The sequence below is a fragment of the Nerophis ophidion genome, linkage group LG06 (assembly GCF_033978795.1).
Source record: "Nerophis ophidion isolate RoL-2023_Sa linkage group LG06, RoL_Noph_v1.0, whole genome shotgun sequence".
Taxonomy (NCBI): Eukaryota; Metazoa; Chordata; class Actinopteri; order Syngnathiformes; family Syngnathidae; genus Nerophis; species Nerophis ophidion.
In genome coordinates, this window is record NC_084616.1 from 20,005,417 (window position 1) to 20,026,112 (window position 20,696).

At 39.6% G+C, this 20,696-nt stretch overlaps 1 protein-coding gene across 4 annotated transcripts in view; it reads right to left on the reverse strand.

The window, feature by feature from the left end:
* Positions 1 to 3,350: 3,350 nt before the first annotated feature.
* The window catches only part of LOC133554344 (protein bicaudal D homolog 2-like), a 120,779-nt gene continuing 103,433 nt past the window's right edge, over positions 3,351 to 20,696 (reverse strand). The window contains exons 8-11 of one of the 4 annotated variants that reach the window (XR_009807098.1): positions 18,540 to 19,088; positions 17,188 to 17,339; positions 8,084 to 8,560; positions 3,351 to 7,773 (exon numbers count right to left, since the gene is read on the reverse strand). Coding sequence is in view for 1 of the 4 variants with exons in the window: in XM_061902955.1 (XP_061758939.1) it covers positions 8,227 to 8,560; positions 17,188 to 17,339; positions 18,540 to 19,088 (1,035 nt within the window). In the remaining 3 variants the exon portion in view is untranslated. The other 3 variants (XR_009807097.1, XR_009807096.1, XM_061902955.1) reach the window with 3 other exon arrangements.

The following is a 20,696-nucleotide window of genomic DNA, read 5'->3' on the forward strand; positions in this document are numbered from 1 at the left end:
TAAATTGTTTATGCAAATGACAAAGACGTGAACGTATTAAGTATTTGAGGTAAAAATCATAGTTTTTTTTTGCTTGTTATTGCAGTTTCACTAAAGAGACGGTTGCATGTGTCAACAATTAAAGGCCTACTGAAATGAGATTTTCTTATTCAAACGGGGATCACAGGTTCCTTCTATGTGTCATACTTGATCATTTCGCCATATTGCCATATTTTGGCTGAAAAGATTTAGTAGAGAACATCGACGATAAAGTTCGCAACTTTTTGTCGCTAATAAAAAAGCCTTGCCTGTACCGGAAGTAGCAGACGATGTGCGCGTGACGTCACAAGTTGTAGGGCTCCTCACATCCTCACATTGTTTATAATCATAGCCACCAGCAGCAAGAGCTATTCAAACCGAGAAAGCGTCAATTTCCCCATTAATTTGGGCGAGGATGAAAGATTCGTGGATGAGGAAAGTTAGAGTGAAGCACTAGAGCGATTCAGATGTTTTTAGACACATTTACTAGGATAATTATGGAAAATCCCTTATCTGCTTATTGGGTTACTGGTGTTTTAGTGACATTAAATAGTCATACCTGAAAGTCGGAGGGGTGTGGTGACCGCCAGTGTCCCTGATGGAAGCCATGGAGGAGCCAAGAAAGTCGCAGCTGCCTCTTTGACAGCTGCTGCAGGAGGACACAAGCTCCGCTCATGTCTCCAGTAAGAGCCGACTTATCACCACAGTTTTCTCACCGAAACCTGCCGGTTGACATGTGGTAGAGAAACATGTTCGCTTGACCGTTCTGTTCCATATTAAAGCTTCACAACAAACAAAGAAACACCGGCTGTGTTTGTGTTGCTAAAGGCAGCTGCAATCCACCGCTTTCCACCAACAGCATTCTTCTTTGACGTCTCCATTATTAATTGAATAAATTGCAAAAGATTCAGCAACACAGATGTCCAAAATACTGTGTAATTATGCGATTAAAGCAAACGAGTGGTGCTGGGATTAAATGTGCGCTCCAACCAATAACGTCACAAGCACGCGTCAACATAAGCGTCATCATTCCGCGACATTTTCAACCGGACACATTTTGGGAAATTTTAAATTGCAATTTAGTAAACTAAACCGGACTACAAAAAAAAAAGTAAAAATTTTTTTTAAAAATGGCGATTGCATTGGGAGCGATTCAGATGTTTTTAAGACACATTTACTAGGATAATTCTGGGAAATCCCTTATATTTCTATTGTGTTGCTAGTGTTTTAGTGAGTTAAATAGTGTGTTGGCGCCAGTCGCTGAGGGAAGTCACGGCAGCTGCAGCACGACAGAAGCTCCGCTGATCGTAAGAGGCGACTTATTACCACAATTTTCTCACCGAAACCTGCCGGTCGACATGTAGTCGGGATTCATGTTCGCTTGACCGCTCTGATCCATAGTAAAGCTTCACCTCTGGGAATTTTAAACAAGAAATCACCGTGTGTTTGTGTGGCTAAAGGCTAAAAGCTTCCCACCTCCACCTTTCTACTTTGACTTCTCCATTGTTAATATTTCATCATAAATATGCTCTGATCCTCCCAGAACACTTAAAACATATATTTTTTAAAAAGCCTCCATCCTGTAATTCGTCCTTCACAATTTTGTGAAGCTTATGAACAATATGTGGGGCAATAAAAAAAGATCGATTGGTCACAAATTGACTTTCAATACAAGAAATATATGATAAAAATATATATTTTTAGAAGATGTACTTTTTCAAGTGCGACGGTCGCACACATGGATGGAGTCAAGCTGCCTCGTTCTCGTCGTAGCGCACGCGGCTGACTGCAGAAAGTGTCACAAAATGTCACCTTTTTGTGTTTGCTGACTTTCACTTCATCCCATAAAGTCAACGACTTCTTCTCTCTTTTCAGCTGTAGATCAGACTTGCCCTCAAAAACTGTAAAATGTAAAAAAAATAAATTAAAATCCAGACAAGATCTTGATCCAGGTCTGCACCTAAATGGAGTTCTCTTCTTTGGCTCCACCCCTTTTATTTGGCCCCTTCCCCCTCACAAAGTAGACTTTTCCCACCTGCTAGGTAACATTTTAGCATCATTGACAAGGAGCTATGTTTTCGGGGACTACATGCCCCAGGTTGAGGTTTCCCAAGGCAAACTGGTCCAATGTGATGGATCAGACTTAAGCGATTCAGTAATGAAGAAAGGAAAATCAAGGTTACCGCACCTTGCCCGAGCGAGGGACACTGAGGCCCCACCTTGGAGCCAAGCTTAGGGTGGGACCGTCTCCCCGTAGACCCACCACCTGCAGGGGGATCCAAGAGAGTCCGGTGCTATGTGGTTCCGTTTTGGATTCATTAAGCACTCGTTTGTTTTGTCACCATGCCAACCCATCATTTTTCACCGGTTATGTGTTCACGACTCACGCACCTGTCATCACTGCACCTATTTGAGCCTATAGTTGCCAGGCAGTCAGCCTGGCAACATCACCCTCTACCACACTTCCTGCAAACCCATGTTATCCATAGTGATGATCCATGCTTTTTCACAGTCACAGTGAAGTGAAGTGAATCATATTTATATAGCGCTTTTCTCTAGTGACTCAAAGCGCTTTACATAGTGAAACCCAATATCTAAGTTACATTTAAACCAGTGTGGGTGGCACTGGGAGCAGGTGGGTAAAGTGTCTTGCCCAAGGACACAACGGCAGTGACTAGGATGGCAGAAGCGGGAATCGAACCTGGAACCCTCAAGTTGCTGGCACGGCCACTCTACCAACCGAGCTATACCGCCCCAACAGTAAGTTTTTTCGTTTTTGTTGTCCATAGTTTTGCCTTAGTGCAAGTTTTAGTTTTCATAGCCAAGTTCTTGTACTTCATCTGTGAGCGCCTTTCGTTTGTACTTTTTTTAAAATTTATTAATCAAAAGCTGTCCTTACCTTCACGCCATCTCCGTTCCAATCGCTTTGCACCACGGGAAAACAAACCACACCATAGTCCACGTCATGACACAGATGAAACAAAAATTGAGCTCTTTGGCCACAATACCTAGCAATATGTTTGGAGGAGAAAATGTGAGGCCTTTAATCCCAGGAACACTATACCTACCGCAAAGAATGGTGGTCCAAAAGTTTGGGGACCCCTGATTTACGTGCATCACTTCCTGTTAAAAGAAACTGCACACTGACGAAGACCTTGTGCAGTTTATATTAAAAATTATATTACGTACACTTTTTGTCGTGCACCTTTTTGTGTTTTTTGGAGGGTGAGTGTTTTTCTTCTACTTTGTACATAGGGTAACATTATCCTGTTATATCACAAGTTACAGTAAAACCTGTATTTGTCTCAGAGAAAAAAAACAAGACACGGCAATGCAACTTAAAAGTCACCTTTATTGATTTTAGTCAGCATGACTACTTTTACACACTCTAAAAAAAACAAACACTTTTTTTCTTCTCCTGGGGAATCATCTCAGTAGCAAAAAATATTCCATTTTATTTCATTTCAATTGTAATTTTCCTTCTCCCTGAAAAGTTGCCTGGTTTGTTTTGTCTGCTGTGTAAAAGTCCCATGTGTGAGAAACATGCATGTTGGACTAGGGTCCTCATTATGTCCGAAAACACAAACTTGTCGCTTCCAGCAAACAGAAAACTTTTGTTTTGTTCCCACGACAAAAATCACAATTGCACTTTTTTTTTTGCCGTTAGCGTCACTTTTTTTTTTTGTCGCTAACTTTCGACGCATCAACCAGCGTCGCACGTTCCTCGCTTGTTGATGCTAGTTCACTCAAGGTGCTAATAAATAATGGACTCACATCCGAAGCGCGATTCTTATTCATCCTGATTCCAAATCGGTTAAAACATTTTTTTTTATATATATTTTTAATTTGTGAGAATCGATTTTTAGAAAGACGTACTCCTTTTCTGATCTGTAATCTGTTTTAAAAATGTTTTGTTATAAATATTACACCAAATACTTCATTTTTTGACTCAAAAATCATGTTCAAACCACTATCAGCTTGAATCAGGAACCGCATTGAATCCAGACTCAATTTGAATCAGATGGTGTTGAAGTGGAAATCAGTTTGAATCGAGAATTGGTTTGATTCGAGATTCTTGCTGAATTGAAAATAAGTTTTGAGTCAAGACTCATTTTGAATAGAGAATTGGTTTGAATCCAGAATTGGTCTGAATCGAGACTCGGTTTGGATTGAGAATCGTGTTGAATTAAGAATTGGTATGGATCGAAAATAATGGTAAATCCAGAATTGGTCTGAATCCAGAATCGGTTTGGATCGAGAATTGAGTTTAATCGAGAATCGGTTTGGATTGAGAAAAGACTTTCATCAAGAATGGGTTTGAATCCAGAATTGGTTTAAATTGAGAATCGGTTCGCATCGAGAATCGGGTTCCGTCGAGAATTGGTTTTAATGGCGAATTGGTTTAGCTCAAGACTCGGTTTGAATCAAGAATTGGTTTGGATTGAAAATCATGTTGAATGTGGTTTGAATCGAGACTCGGGAGAATTGGTTTTGATTGAGAATCTTTCGGAATTGAAAATCGGTTGGAGTCAAGAATCATGTTGAATCGAGAATTGGTTTGAATCCAGAGAATCTGTTTGGATCGAGAATTGGTTTGAATCCAGACAATCGGTTTGGATTGAGAATCGTGTTTAAACAAGAATTGGTTTGGATCAAGCATCTTTCTGAATTGAAAATAGGTTTGAATCAAGAATCATGTTGAATCAAGAATTGGTTTGAATCGAGACTCTATTTGAATCAAGAATTGGTTTGGATTGAGAATCATCTTGAAACAACACTTGGTTTGAATCGAGAATCCGTCTGAATTGAAAATCGGTTTGCTTCAAGAATCATGTTGAATCGAGAATCGGTTTGACTCCAGAGAATCGGTTTGGATCGAGAATTGGTTCCAATCCAGACAATCGGTTTGGATCGAGAATTGGTTCCAATCCAGACAATCGGTTTGGATCGAGAATCGTGTTTAATCAAGAATTGGTTTGGATCAAGAATCTTTCTGAATTGAAAATAGGTTTGAATCAAGAATCATGTTGAATCAAGAATTGGTTTGAATCGAGACTCTATTTGAATCAAGAATTGGTTTGGATTGAGAATAATGTTGAAACAATAATTGGTTTAAATCAAGAATCTGTCTGAATTGAAAATCGGTTTGCATCAAGAATCATTTTAACCGAGAATCGTGTTGTATCGAGAATCAGTTTGAATCGAGAATTGGTTTGACTCCAGAGTATTGGTTTGGATCGAGAATTGTGTTTCATCAAGAATTGGTTTGGATCGAGAATCTTTCTGAATTGTAAATCGGTTTGAATCAAGACTTGGTTTGAATCGAGACTCAGTTTGAATCAATAATTGGTTGGAATCGAGACTCGGTTTGGATCGACAATCGAGTTTAACCGAGAATGGGTTTGAGTCCAGAATACGTTTGAATCGAGAATCAGCTTGAGTACGTTTGAATCGAGAATCAGCTTGAGTAAAGGTTAATATTGAATCGAGAATCGGTTTGAATCAAGAATCGGTTCTGAATGGAATTGTCACCTCAGCACTAGGATGGAATCATTAGCTGCCCAAAGATTCTATTGTTGTTTTCTGTTTCCTGTAAACAAATGTCATATAGACCAGGTTACAAAAAGTAATAATAATAATAATAAAAAAGATCTGCAATAACACTCTGGACGTCACATGACCTCCAGCAGCTCCACACTGAAGACACTTGCAGATGTTTGCGCTCCAAACATCTCCAAGTCCCTGACAGTGTGCCAGACCTCTGACCCGCACAATTCTCACAAAGTCCGAAGGACGGGTCTCCTTCCGATCGTTCCAATCGTCATGGAGGACGTGGATCCAACATGAATCAGAACCCGCGGCAGACGTTTGGCACTTGAGGAACGCCGCCGTTCCGATTTGGGAATTTCTCGTTTTTGGCTTCTGAGGAGAATTCTGAAAGGTCAGCGATCTGGGTTTTAGCCGAGAAGTCGGCGAGAAGCAGAAAGTTCTCTCGGCGACTCGTTTTCATGCAGGCATTAATGAACTATTCCTAGGAATAATAAATGTTGTTGTGGAACAAACATCAGATAAATATTAAAAGTCCATATTAGTCCTCTATGTCATCAAAGTGCAGCGGTAAACAAAATACATGTGGAAAAAAAATAATAAGCCACGCCTCTGGCTTCTCATTGGTGGATCAAATGACAGGAAGAAGCCATGAAACCAATAAAAAAGTGTAGTAACACATGATGGCCAAAAGTAGTGTCGGAAACTACTTTCAATCTTTTTCTACTAAAACACCGGGACTCGAACCCACGACCACCAAGTCACCAAGGCAGCGCCTCAAAACCAACATTGTGTACCACTATGCCTTATAATTTCATAACAATTCCTTCATATCTTACATGCCCCCCCTGCCCCCCACCCTCCTGTAAAGGAAGTGGGAGGAGCCTATCAGCCGACAACTTATTAGTAGATATAGTACTTTATCGATTCCTTCAGGAAAATTCCCTCCGGAAAATAAAATTTCAGCAGCAGTGTACAGAATCGAGATGGAATAAAAAAAAAATAATAATAAAAAGGACGCACATACAGTAAATACTTCAAGTGAATAATTATGTTTTTACGCTCAAGCAGGGCTGAAGATGATGTGCTTTACGTATTTTTTTTTTTACCCCAAACGCTGGCAGGATCCTGCAAGATCAATAAAGTTCGTCTTAAGAATATAGAATCTTTTTGTACGTAGAAAAAAATTGCAAAATTTGCCGAAACTTGCAGGAATCCTCACGTCAACCCTTCTTTTTTTTTTTTTGCATCGAGAACATAAAAGTTGATGATGGTAAACACAAACTTACATCACTTCATAACAAAACACACAGTTTAAAGCTTATGTGGCAACACACACACACACACACGCGCGCGCACACACACCAGGGGGTTAAACACACGTTAACGTCCTTAACGTCCATCATTCCGCCAGCCGATGCGGTCGTCATGGCGACCAAGATGATGGAGAAGTAGGACACAACAGGTTACGTGTGTGAGTTATTAGGCACTTTTTTGCCAAGCAGATTTATGATTTGTAACGTCTTTTTTCTTCCTCTCAAAGTCGACTGCTCGCTTGTCATTTTTAATAACGACAAATATTTATTTTGCAATGGTTTCGTCCTTTTGGAGATTTGATGAAGTGAAGTAGATTTTGCTCACGTCATCAAAATATCGTGTGTTGCTGCTATAGGCAACACACTCTGGACCAGTGGCACTTGGTACGCGCGCGCACGCAAATACGAGCCAGAATGTCCATAAAGAGCGACGAGAGTCCACATGCCGAGCCGGTCTACGGCCCCCCACACCTGGAAAGCATATAGGACACACCTGTGTAGAACACACCTGTATAGTACACACCTGTGGAGGTATACGTGTGCGGGACACACCTGTGTAGAACACACCCGTACAGGTATACGTGTGCAGGACACGCTTGTGTAAAACACACATGTGCAGGACACACCTGCATAGAACAGACCTGCACAGGACACACCAGTGTGTGCGGAACACACCTGTGCAGGACACACCTGTGTAGTAGAACACACCCTTACAGGACACACCTGCTTAGAATACACCAGTACAGGACACACCTGCGTCAAATACACCTGTAATGGACACACCTGCGTAAAATACACCTGTACTGGACACACCTGCGTAGAATACACCTGTACTGGATACACCTGCGTAGAATACACCTGAACAGGACATACACGCCTGTACAGGACACACCTGTACAGGTATACATGTCCAGGACACACCTGCGTAGAACACACACCTGTACAGGACACACCTGTAAAGGACACACCCGTGTAGGACACACTTTTACAGGTATACCTGTGCAGGGAACACCTGTACAGGACACACCTGTCCAGGACACACCTGTGCACAGGACACACCTGTCCAAGACACACCTGTGTAGAACACACATGTACAGGACACATCTGCGTAGAATACACCTGTGCAGGACGGACACACCTGTGTAGAACACACCTGTACACGACACACCTGCGTAGAATACACCTGTACAGGACGTACACACCTGTACAGGACACACCTGTACTCTGCAAGCGTGACAAAAGCGGATGTTAGTCAAACAAAAGTCATGAAGGCGGACCAGGAAGCAAAGCGAGCTTTTTTAAAACACAAAGAAAAGTGGGCGTGGCCATCAAATCCCGCCTCCCTTCAGTCGCAGTAGATTTTGTACTTCTCGCTGCAGAAGACACCGGGACCTCCCACGATGCCGGCGGGCACGGCGTCGGGCCGCTCGGCGGCGCGGGCGAGGGGCTGTCCGGCGTTGGCGGCGACGGCGGACGCCCTGTGGCGAGCCTTGGAGCGGGCGGCGGCGCCCGTGCGGCGGGACTGCTCGTGGTGGAATTCCAGGTCCTCCAGACGCTGCGTGAGGGCCAACTTCTGCTGGATGGCCATCCTGAGCAGAGAGTTGAGGGTCTTCTTCTCGTCCTCCGCCGCCGCCAGCTGCCTCTGCATCTCCTCCAGTTGCGTCACGTACTCGTCACACCTGCACGGCGAACACAACACTTGGCGTCACTCCTGTCTGACACTTCACCACAATTAGCATATCCAATGCTAATTGATACATAGCTTAATCCAATGCTAATTGATATATAGCATAATGCTAATAGATAGACAGTATAGCATAATCCAATGCTAACTCATATATAGTCCATCCACTGCTAACTGATATATAGCATATCAAAAATGCAAATTTATACATAGCATAGCCAATGCTAACCGATATATAGCATATCCAACGCTGTTATACATAGCATAATCTAATGCTAATTTGTATATAGCATATCCAATGCTAATTTATACATAGCATAATCCAATGCTAATTGATATATAGCATAACCAATGCTAACTGATATATAGCATATCCAATGCTAACTGATATATAGTAAAATACAATGCTAACTAATGTATAGTATGTCCAATGCTAACTGATATATAGCATATCAAAAATGCTAATTCATACATAGCATAATGCAACGCTAATTTAAATATAGCATATCCAATGCTAATTTATACATAGCATAATCTAATGCTAATTTGTATATAGCATATCCAATGCTAATTTATACATAGCATAATCTAATGCTAATTTATACATAGCATTATCTAATGCTAATTGATATATAGCATAACCAATGCTAACTGATATATAGCATAACCAATGCTAACTGACATATAGTAAAATACAATGCAAACTAATTTATAGCATGTCCAATGCTAACTGATATATAGTATAATCCAATGCTAACTGATCTATAGCATATCCAATGCTAACTGACATATATAGCATATCCAATGGTAACTGATATATAGTATAATACAATGCTAACTAATGTATAGCATTTCCAATGCTAACTAATGTATAGCATTTCCAATGCTAACTGATGTATAGTATAATCAAATGCTAACTGATATATAGCATATCCAATGCTAACTGATATATAGCCTAATGCAATGCTAACGGATATATGGCATATCCAATGCTAATTGATACATAGCATATCCAATGCTAACTAATATATAGCATATCCAATGCTAACTGATATACTGTATTTCCTCAAATTGCTGCAGGGCATATAGTATGCGCCTGAATTACTGGCGGGTCAAACTCACCTCGCAAAATAATTAGCGCATGCTGAGTATTACCGCCTGGTTAAACTCGTGATGTCACAAGTGAAACTTCCCCTGTCATCATTTTCAAAATGGAGGAGGCTGATTTCAATACCAGTAGTTTGAAATCGCATAAAGGGAAGAAGCTTTAGAGCTATCCAGTAGGATTTAAGGTCCAAGCTTACATCACACTCAAATTTTTACTGCATGCCTCTGGTAAGTGCCGGAGTGAGAAGAGGTTTTAAAATAATTAGCGCATGCTTACTTTTACCGCATGCCTTTGATAAGCGCAGGAGTGAGAAGAGGTTTTAAATTAATTAGCGCCCCGGCAGCAATTCAAGGAAATACGGTATAGCATATCCAATGCTAACTGATATATAGCATAATCCAAGTCCAAATTTAAAATTGTGGGATATCTTCACTTTTTCATTTGAATGAAATAATTGAGTCTAACAGCAGCTAAATGAAGAAGTTCATTGTTTACAGCTGATTTTTAAACAGTGCAAAATTTTACTTTTTTAATAATGTTAATGAAAAAAAAAATCAAATTAAAAACAGTGCAATTGTCTTGTGTTGAAAAAACAGTAAAAAGATAATCGATGTTTAAAAAAAAAAACAATTTAACAAAACGTATCAAAGGACAGAGCTCGCTTTGGCCCCGCCTCCTTGTTGTGTCCGACACTTCATTGGAGAGAGCGAGCCCTTATGATATTCCCAGAGGGACACCCTCCCAACAAAAGGATCAGTGCTGCTTCATTACAGCTAGTATGAAGTTGGGAGGAGGGGCTAGGGGTGGGGTCAGAGGGGTTTTCCCGGGAAAACTGAGGAATTTCTTCTGACATACATCATTATTAGTAGAGGGGTGTGGCCTGCAGAAAACCTTTTTAAAGGCCTGCAGCACATGATGAAAATACGATGAAAGCCCCACATAAAGAGTGGACTCTGAGATCAAACATGTTAAATGTGACATAAATAGTTGTAATGTTGACTAATAACAGAGTTGCCTTAAAAAAAAAAAAATAAATAAATAAATAAATCAATGTTATAAATTATTGACCAGTTGAAGGCTCCATTACTTAACATCAAATATTACACTTTGATTTGGGAAAATGTTGCAATGTTTTGTGTGTTATAAATATATATATATATAATGTTGTTATATCTATATCTATCTATCTATCTATCTATCTATAAATATACACACATATATATATTTATATACATAAATAAATATATATATAATATATATATATATACACACATATATATATATATATATATATATATATATATATATATATATACACATACATAGTCATATATGTAAATGCACAAGCGGTACATATACATAGGTATATATATATACATACATAAAAACACACGTATACATATATATGATATATACATGTGTATATATGTAAATATACATATATACACACATACATACACATATATATATAGACATATATACACATACATATATGTATGTATATATGTATACATACATACATGTATACATTTATACATACATATATGTGTGTATATATATATATATACACATTTTTATTATTTACATATTCAGGGCTCCAATTACTTAAAATATTCTATTTTTTTTGTGGAAAAACATTGCATATAAACATTAGAGTTTTACAAAAAAGGAATAAAACATTTTTAAAAAATACTAAGAAATTCAAGCGACTTTTTTAAACATTTTTATGACCTTTTTGGATCACCGGGACCAATCTTGAGGGGAGCCCTAAGGTAAAAAACAAAAAGTATGTATTGGTTTTGAAAATTTAATCAATGGCCCCCGCATGTTTTCATTTTTCAGTTTGGCCACCCTGATATAAAAGTTTGAACACCCTGATATAAAAGTTTGAACACCCTGACATGAAAGTGTTTGTGTTTGGAGCACCAGTGAGGAGGTCGATGTTTAAGTGAATCAAAGTGTGAGAAAAAAGCAGTAGTCAGACTGAGAATGAATTGTTCCTCCAAACATGTTCTCACACCTCCTTCCTTGCTTCCCTCCTTGTTTCCTTAGTAGGAAGGATGAAGGGGGTGCGACAAAATAGGCAGCAGTGTGGGAACCAGCAAATCATTTACATAATCTATGCATATATTATATATAAACAGGGTGTCATGATTTAAATAATCTATGCATATATTATACAGAAGCACAATGTAATAATTTACATAACCGATGCATGTATTACATATAAACAGGGTGTAATGATTTGCACAATCTATGCATTTATTATATAGAAGCAGACTGTAACCATTTACATCCTCTATTCATATATTTAATAGAAGAAGATTGTAATACTTTACATAATGTATGCATATATTATTTAAAACAAAGTGTATTGATTTACATAATCTATGCATTTATTATATACAAACTGAGTTTAATGGTTTGCATAATCTATGCATATATCATATAGGAGAAGAGAACTGATTTCCATAATATATGCATCTGTTTATAGTAGAAGAGTGTAAGGATTTACATAATATATGCATATATGATATGGAACAGATTGTAACGATGCATGTAAACCATGCATACATCATAAAGAAGCAGAGTGTAATGATTTACATGATCTTTGCATACATTGTAGAAGAAGAGTGTAATGATTTACATAATCTGTGCATATATTGTAGAAGAAGAGTGTAATGATTTACATAACATTTGCATATATTATAGAAGAAGAATGTAATGTTTTACATAATCCATGCATATATCATATAAAAGCAGAGTGTAATGATTTACATAAAATTTGCATATACTGTAGAAGAAGAGTGTAATGATTTACATAATGTATGTATATATTATATAGAAGCAGAGAGTAAAAATTTACATCATTTATACATATATTTTATAGAAGAAGAGTGTGAGGATTTACATAATCCATGCATATATCATAGGAGAAGAGTGTAATGATTTACATAATCTATGCATATATTATAGTAGAAGGGTGTAATGATTTACATAATGTGTGTATACATTACATAGAAGCAGAGTGCATTGATTTACATAATCTATGCATAAATTATATATACAGAGAGTGTAATGATTTACATAATATACGCATGCATTATATATAAACAGAGTGTAATGATTCCTATAATATGCGCATATATTTTATAAACAGAGTGCATTGATTTACATAATCTATGCATAAATTATGCATAAAGAGAGTGTGGTGATTTACATAATATATGCATACATTATATAAACAGAGTGTAACTATTTACATAATCTGTGCATATATTTTATAAACAGAGTGTAATGATCTCCATAATCTACGCATACATTATATAGAAGCAGGGAAGTGATTTACATAATCTATGCATACATTATATATAGAGTGTAATGATTTACCTAATCTATGCATACATTATATATCAACAGAGCGTAATGATTTACATAATCTGTGCATATATTTTATAAAACGAGTGTAATGATTTACTTAATATATGCATATATTATAGGAAAACAGAGTGTAATGATTTACATAATCTGTGCATATATTTTATAAAAAAGAGTGTAATGATTTACATATTGTATGCCTACATTATAGAAAAACAGAGTGTAATGATTTACATAATCTATGCATATATTATATAGACACAGCGAGCACTGAGTTACATAATCTATGCATATATTATACAACAAGAAGAATGTAACGATTTACATAAAATATGCATATATTATACGAGAAGAGTGTGATTATTTACATAAACTATGCATATATTATACAAGAAGAGTGTAATGATTTACATAAAATATGCGTATATTATACAAGAAGAGTGTAATGATTTACATAATCTATAATCAATGAAGGTACAAAAATACCACTAAAAGTCCTGGGGATCCAAAAGGGTCATCCTCATTAAAATGATAAAAATACGTCAAACATTTTTATTTTACTTGAAATAACTCACTAGATCCACTTCAGGTACATCTGCTGATTACCATTTTTTTTTTTTTAACTTTTTTATGTTTGTTTGTCTGATGACATTTTTGTCCAAGAAGACTTTGGTGTTTTATGGCGAACACACAAAATATGAAATATTTTCTCCATAAAACATCTCCTGGTGTACTATTTGACTTGAAGAAATTGGCCTCTTGAATATTTCCGGTTTACTTACTTTCTGCTTTCATCTACACTTCTTAAACTTTACTAAGAAATTATTTCTTCTCTTTGTTTAAAGCTAGTTTAGTGATTAGCATGCCTTCTTGTAGCATGTTTACTGTCGTTTTCCAGTGATAATACTACTTGTGAGAAATGCACTTTATTTTTACGCAATGGGGGGTTATTCATTTAGTGGAGCGCTAGTGGACGCCTCTGTCAGCCAGAGGCGATCCTTTTTTGTGATCGTCATAGAAAGGAATGAATTGACATTGGTCGATCACGTAAATGTAGGAAGATGGTCCGATACTGATCAGTGGCTGATCGATTGCCGCATCCTTACCCGGAGGTTACAAGGAAGTTTAAACTAGTCAAATGTCCTGCGTGTGGTGAATAAACAGAGCAGGAGCAGTGGAGTGGTCTACATGTTATCCACAACAAATTGAGGTGGGTTTATACACACGACCTTTGACCCGCTTCTCTTTGGAATCCCTAAAGATTAGTGAGTGCAACAGACCTCCTTAGCCCCGCCCCCTTCACACACACACACACACACACACACACACACACACACACACACACACACACACACACACACACACACACACACGAAAAACAAAACATGAGGGACATGTTTCCATGATTACCAGTTAAGATACTTTGTTCTCCATAGTCCTTATTTACATAAAGTGTTGTTGTTGTTATTGATATGATCATTGTATTATTATCATTATTATTATTGTAATCAGTACTATTATTATTATTAGGCTGTCAAATACCTGACGGGTCCCATACAAAGACTACAATTGTGGAGGGAAGTGGGAACATAGTGAGAACATGGTAGGAACATAGTGAGAACATTGGGAATATAATGAGATCATAGTAGGAATATAGAGGGAACATGGTGGGAACACAGTAAGAACACAGTGAGAACATGGTAGGGAACATATTGGGAATATAGTGGTAACAAAGTGGGAACATCTGGGGAACATGGTGGGAACGTAGTGAGAATATATTGGGAACATAGTGAGAACATAGTGGGAATCCAGTGGGAATGTAGTGGGAACATAATGACAACATATCTGGAACATAGTGAGAACATGGTGGGAATATAGTGAGAACATAGTCGGGAACATAGTGTGAACATAGTGAAAACGTAGTGGGAATATAGGAAGAAAGTAGTGGGAACATAGTGGGAACGTAGTGGGAATCCAGTGGGAATGTAATGGGAACATAATGACAACATAGTCAGAACATAGGGAGAATATGGTGGGAACATAGTGACACATAGTCGGAACACGGTAGAAACATAGTGGGAACATAGTGATAACAAGGTGGGAATATAGTGAGAACATGGTGGGAATATAGTGGGAATATAGGAAGAAAGTAGTGGGAACATAATGGGATCATAACGAGAACATAGTGGGAACAGTGAGAACATAGTGGGAATATAGAGGTAACATGGTGGGAACATGGTGGGAACATAGTGAGAACATAGTGGGAATATAGTGGTAACATGGTGGGAACATAGTGGGAACATGGTGGGAACATAGTGGGAATATGGTGAGAACATAGTGGGAACATGATGGGAACGTAATGGGAACGTAATGGGAACATAGTGAGAACATAGTGGGAACGTGGTGGGAACATACTGGGATTATAATGTGTTGTAGAGGGAACATAGTGGGAACATAATGGGAACATAGTGGGACCATGGTGAGATCATAATGGGAACATGGTGGGAACATAATGAGAACATAGTGGGAATATAGAGGTAACATGGTGGGAACATTGTGGGAACATGGTGGGAATATGGTGGGAACATTGTGGGAATATAGTGGGAACATAGTGGGACCATAGTAGGAACATAGTGAGAACAAAGTGGGAACGTAGTGGGAATCCAGTGGGAATGTAATGGGAACATAATGACAACATAGTCAGAACATAGTGAGAATATGGTGGGAACATAGTGACAACATAGTCGGAACATAGTGGGAACACGGTAGAAACATAGTGGGAACATAGTGATAACAAGGTGGGAATATAGTGAGAACATGGTGGGAATATAGTGGGAATATAGGAAGAAAGTAGTGGGAACATAATGGGATCATAGCGAGAACATGGTGGGAACATAGTGAGAACATAGTGGGAACAGTGAGAACATAGTGGGAATATAGAGGGAACATGGTGGGAACATAGTGAGAACATAGTGGGAATATAGTGGTAACATGGTGGGAACATAGTGGGAACATGGTGGGAACATAGTGGGAATATGGTGAGAACATAGTGGGAACATGATGGGAACGTAATGGGAACATAGTGAGAACATAGTGGGAACGTGGTGGGAACATACTGGGATTATAATGGGATTGTAGAGGGAACATAGTGGGAACATAATGGGAACATAGTGGGACCATGGTGAGATCATAATGGGAACATGGTGGGAACATAATGGGAACATAGTGAGAACATACTGGGATTATAGCGGGATTGTAGTGGGAACATAATGGGATTCTAATGGGAACATAGTGGGAACATAATGGGAACATAGTGGGAATATGGTGGGAACATAGTGGGAATATATTGGGAACATTGTGGGAACATAATGGGAACATAGTGAGAACATACTGGGACTATAGCGGGATTGTAGTGGGAACATAGTGGCAACATGGTGGGAACATAGTGAGAACATAATGGGAACATAGTGGGAATATGGTGGGAACATAGTGGGAATATAGTGGGAACATAGTGGGAACATGATGGGAAAATTGTGGGAACATAATGGGAACATAGTGAGAACATACTGGGACTATAGTGGGAATATGGTGGGAACATAGTGGGAACATAATGGGAACATTGTGGGAACATAATGGGAACATAGTGAGAACATACTGGGACTATAGCGGGATTATAGTGGAAACATAGTGGGAACATGGTGGGAACATAGTGGGAACATAATGGGAACATAGTGGGAACATAGTGGGAATATAGTGGTAGAATAGTGAGAACATAGCGGTAACATGGTGGGAACATGATGGGAACATAGTCAGAACATAGTGGGAACATGGTGGGAACATAATGGGAACAGAGTGAGAACATACTGGGACTATAGCGGGATTGTAGTGGGAACATAGTGGGAACATGGTGGGAAGATGGTGGGAATTGGTGGGAACATAGTGGGAACATAATGGGAACATAATTGGAACATAATGGGAACATGTGAGAACATGGTGGGAACATAATGGGAACATAATGAGAACATAGTGGGAGTATAGTGAGAACATGGGAACGTAGTGGGAACATAGTGGGAACATAGTGAGAACATAGTGGGAACATAGGCGCATAATGAGAACGTGGGAACATTGCGTCTCACCGTGTGGCAAACATGGCTCGCAGGGAAGAGAAGGTTGCGGCGTCTTCCTTCAGAGTTTTCAAATCGTTCCTCAGCTTCATCACGGTCTCCGTCACCATGGCCTTCTCGTTCTCGTACTTGCTCTTCAGGTTTGCCAAAGCAACTTCAGCGGTCTGCGGGCGGAAAGGAGAGGGAAAGTCGTCAGGGACCATTGACATGATCGTTGATTATTGACCTGACCCTGAATGGTGGTGGAAGTGCATCCACCTGGCGTAGGACCGAGGCCAAGGAAGTCAGGTTAGTGAGCTAATACAGAGGCGGCTAATGGCCTGGATAGCATCCGTGAGACGATCAAACATGACCTGTAACGCCACCACCTGGTACATGTTGGGGAGTGCACTGTATTTTCACACTGGTAAGTTTGAATCAAGGTATGTTTGATTCTGTTTCACACATAGCATTGAGTAGGATGTTCGCATGAGCTAAGCTGCGGGTTATGAATAGTATCTATTCGTAGATCAATAACTGGGAAGACTGTCTATACATTATTCCGCAGAGTATTTCGGACATGAACTATAGTTGGAAACAGATTTGTCCAGGAGACCCCAAGTGACGAGTCCTGTGGACTTACTTCTGAAAGGACGACAGTTTTCTCTTTCTAATGTAAAACTCAGAGGTCTTGCACAGACCCAAAGTAGTTCGGTTTGTCCGTGAGCCTTTACCGACTATGCGTTCCAAAACTCAGTTGACGACCTAGATACAGAACACGTATATGGGAGGTGCTCATATGGATCGGTTCTGTCAATTGTATTTATTTGTTCGAGGTAGCGAGCCTTTGGAACAGGGTCCAGTTTCCAGTCTCCCTACAGTCCCTTGATTTTTTACTTTCCTACCATCCACTTTAGTCCAATGTGTTGCTCTCCCTCACAATACCTCGAGTTGAGTACGACCATAGAAACAAAAGCAACAATGGCTACCCACAATGCATCGCAAAATCTCTTGACCTCTTCGAGCCCTACTAAGAGCAGCACAGTTAGACTATAGATAGCGGGTAAATATATTTATGAAGGAATCAGTCAACTTTGATGTGGCTAAAACAATCTAAAGCTGATTTGACAAGCCTTAGAACCACTTCATTATTATTCGACTAATTGTGAGTTTCAACCAAAGTCTTAAGTGTCTTTGTCCTGGAACACATATTAAAAAGGACTTTGAAGAGACAAGCAAATGGAATGTTACCTCCAGACCTTCTCTGACTTAAGGTCTGAAACAGCTGAAATCCTTGAAATAGACGCCAGCCTAACCTCCTGTTTTTGTCCTTCAAAGCACCCTGACAAATGTTACGGTATGGACTTATCTGCCAGCAAACTGACCTGCTTGTTGGCCTTCAGCACAGTCCTCAGAGTGGCAATCTGCTCCCTCTTGGTGCTGAGCAGGGACTTGAGCTTCAGGATCTCCTCCATGCAGGCCTCCTTGTCCTTGTCGGCCACCGTGCACAGCTCCAGAGAGGCCACCCTCTGGCGCGACAACTCCGTGGTGCGGTCCACGGCGAGCTGCAAGTGCTTGATCTGGTCTCGGATGATGGCAACCAGGTTGTAGATGTTCATGGGCTCGCGGCGGTGGTCCGACACGGGAGATGGCTGGGATGAGCCGGGTGATAGGGAACAGTCGCTCAGATCGTTTCTCAGAGGCTCTGGGAAGAGGCCCTTGGTGAGCAGGATGGGAGAGCGCCGTCCGCGTCCTTCCGGGCTGCTGTGCCCGCCTTTGCCCTCCTTGTAGAAATCCAGCATGACGCGGTTGGGAGTCTCGTTGTTGCACATGCACACGTGGTTGTAGAGGGTCGCTAGTTCTTCGCTGAAGGTGACCAGCTCGTCCTGAGCCACACTCAGACTGCCCTGAGACTCGCCGGCGACATCGCTAAGCTGATGGTAAAGTGACAAACATACAGTAAAAAGTTACGTCAAAATATAAGCGAACCTAAACATTTGTCGAAAAGTTACGTCAAGATATGAGGAGGCTTAAACATTTGTTGGAAAGTTCCGTCAAAATATAAGCGAACCTAAACATTGGTCGGAAAGTTACGTCAAGATATGAGGAGGCTCAAACATTTGTCGCAAAGTTACATCAAAACATGAGGGGGCCGAAACATTTGTCGGAAAGTTACGCCAAAAATGGAAAGCCAAAAAAAGGAGCCCAAACAATTTCCGGAAAAGTACGTAAAAAATGAGAGAGCCCAAAAAATTGTCGAAAAGTTACGTAAAAACATGGGGGAGCCAAAACATTTGTTGGGAGAGTTACGTCAAAACATGAGGGAGCCCAAACATTTGTCGGAAAACTACATCAAAACATGAGGGAGCCCAAACATTTGTCAGAAATGTATGCCGAAAATGTGAGGGATCCCAAAAATGTCAGGAAGTTACGCCAAAACATGAAGGAGCCCAAACATCTGTCGGAAAGTTACGTCAAAAATGAGGTATCCCAAACATTTTTTGGAAAGTAACGTCAAAATATGAGGTAACGCAAACATTTGTCGGAAAGTTACGAGAAAAATATGAGGGAACCCAAACATCTGTGGGAAAGTTATGTCAAAATATGAGGGAACCCAAAAATTTGTCGGAAAGTTACGTGAAAACATAAGGGGGCCAGAACATTTGTCGGAAAGTTACGTCAAAATGTGAGGGGACCCAAACATGTATGGAAGTTATGTCAAAACATGAAGGAGCCCAAACATCTGTTGGAAAGTTACTTCAAAAATGAGGGAACCCAAACATGTCGGAAAGTTACGGTACGTCAAAACATGAGGAAGACCAAAGATTTGTCGGAAAGTTACTTCAAAAATGAGGGCGCCCAATCATTTGTCGGAAAGTTACGTCAAAAATTAAGGATCCCAAACATTTGTCTGAAAGTTACGGCAAAAATGAGGGATCCCAAACATTTGTCGGAAAGTTACGCCAAAAATGAGGGTGTCCAAACATTTTTCTTAAAGTTACGCCAAAAATGAAGGAGCCCAAACATTTTTCGGAAAGTTATACCAAAAATGAGTAAGCCCGAACATTTTTTGGAAAGTTATGCCAAAAATGACGGATCCCAAACATTTGTCGGAAAGTTACGTCAAAAATAAAGGAGCCCAAACAGCTGTCGGAGAGTTAATTAAAAAATGAGGGATCCCAAACATTTGTCTGAAAGTTACGTCAAAACATGAAGGAGCCCAAACAGCTGTCGGAAAATTCCTAAAAAAATGAGGGAGCCCAAACATTTGTCGGAAAGTTACGTCAAAAATGACGGATCCCAAACATTTTTCGGAAAGTTACTTAAAAAATGAGGGAGCCCGAACATTTTTCGGAAACTTACGTGAAAATGAAGGATCCCAAACATTTGTCGGAAATTTACTTCAAAAATGAGGAGGCCCAAACATTTGTCGGAAAGTTACCCCAATAATGAAGGATCCCAAATATTTGTCGGAAAGTTACGCCAAAAATGAGGGAGCCCAAACATTTGTCGGAAAGTTACGCCAAAAATGAGGGAGCCCA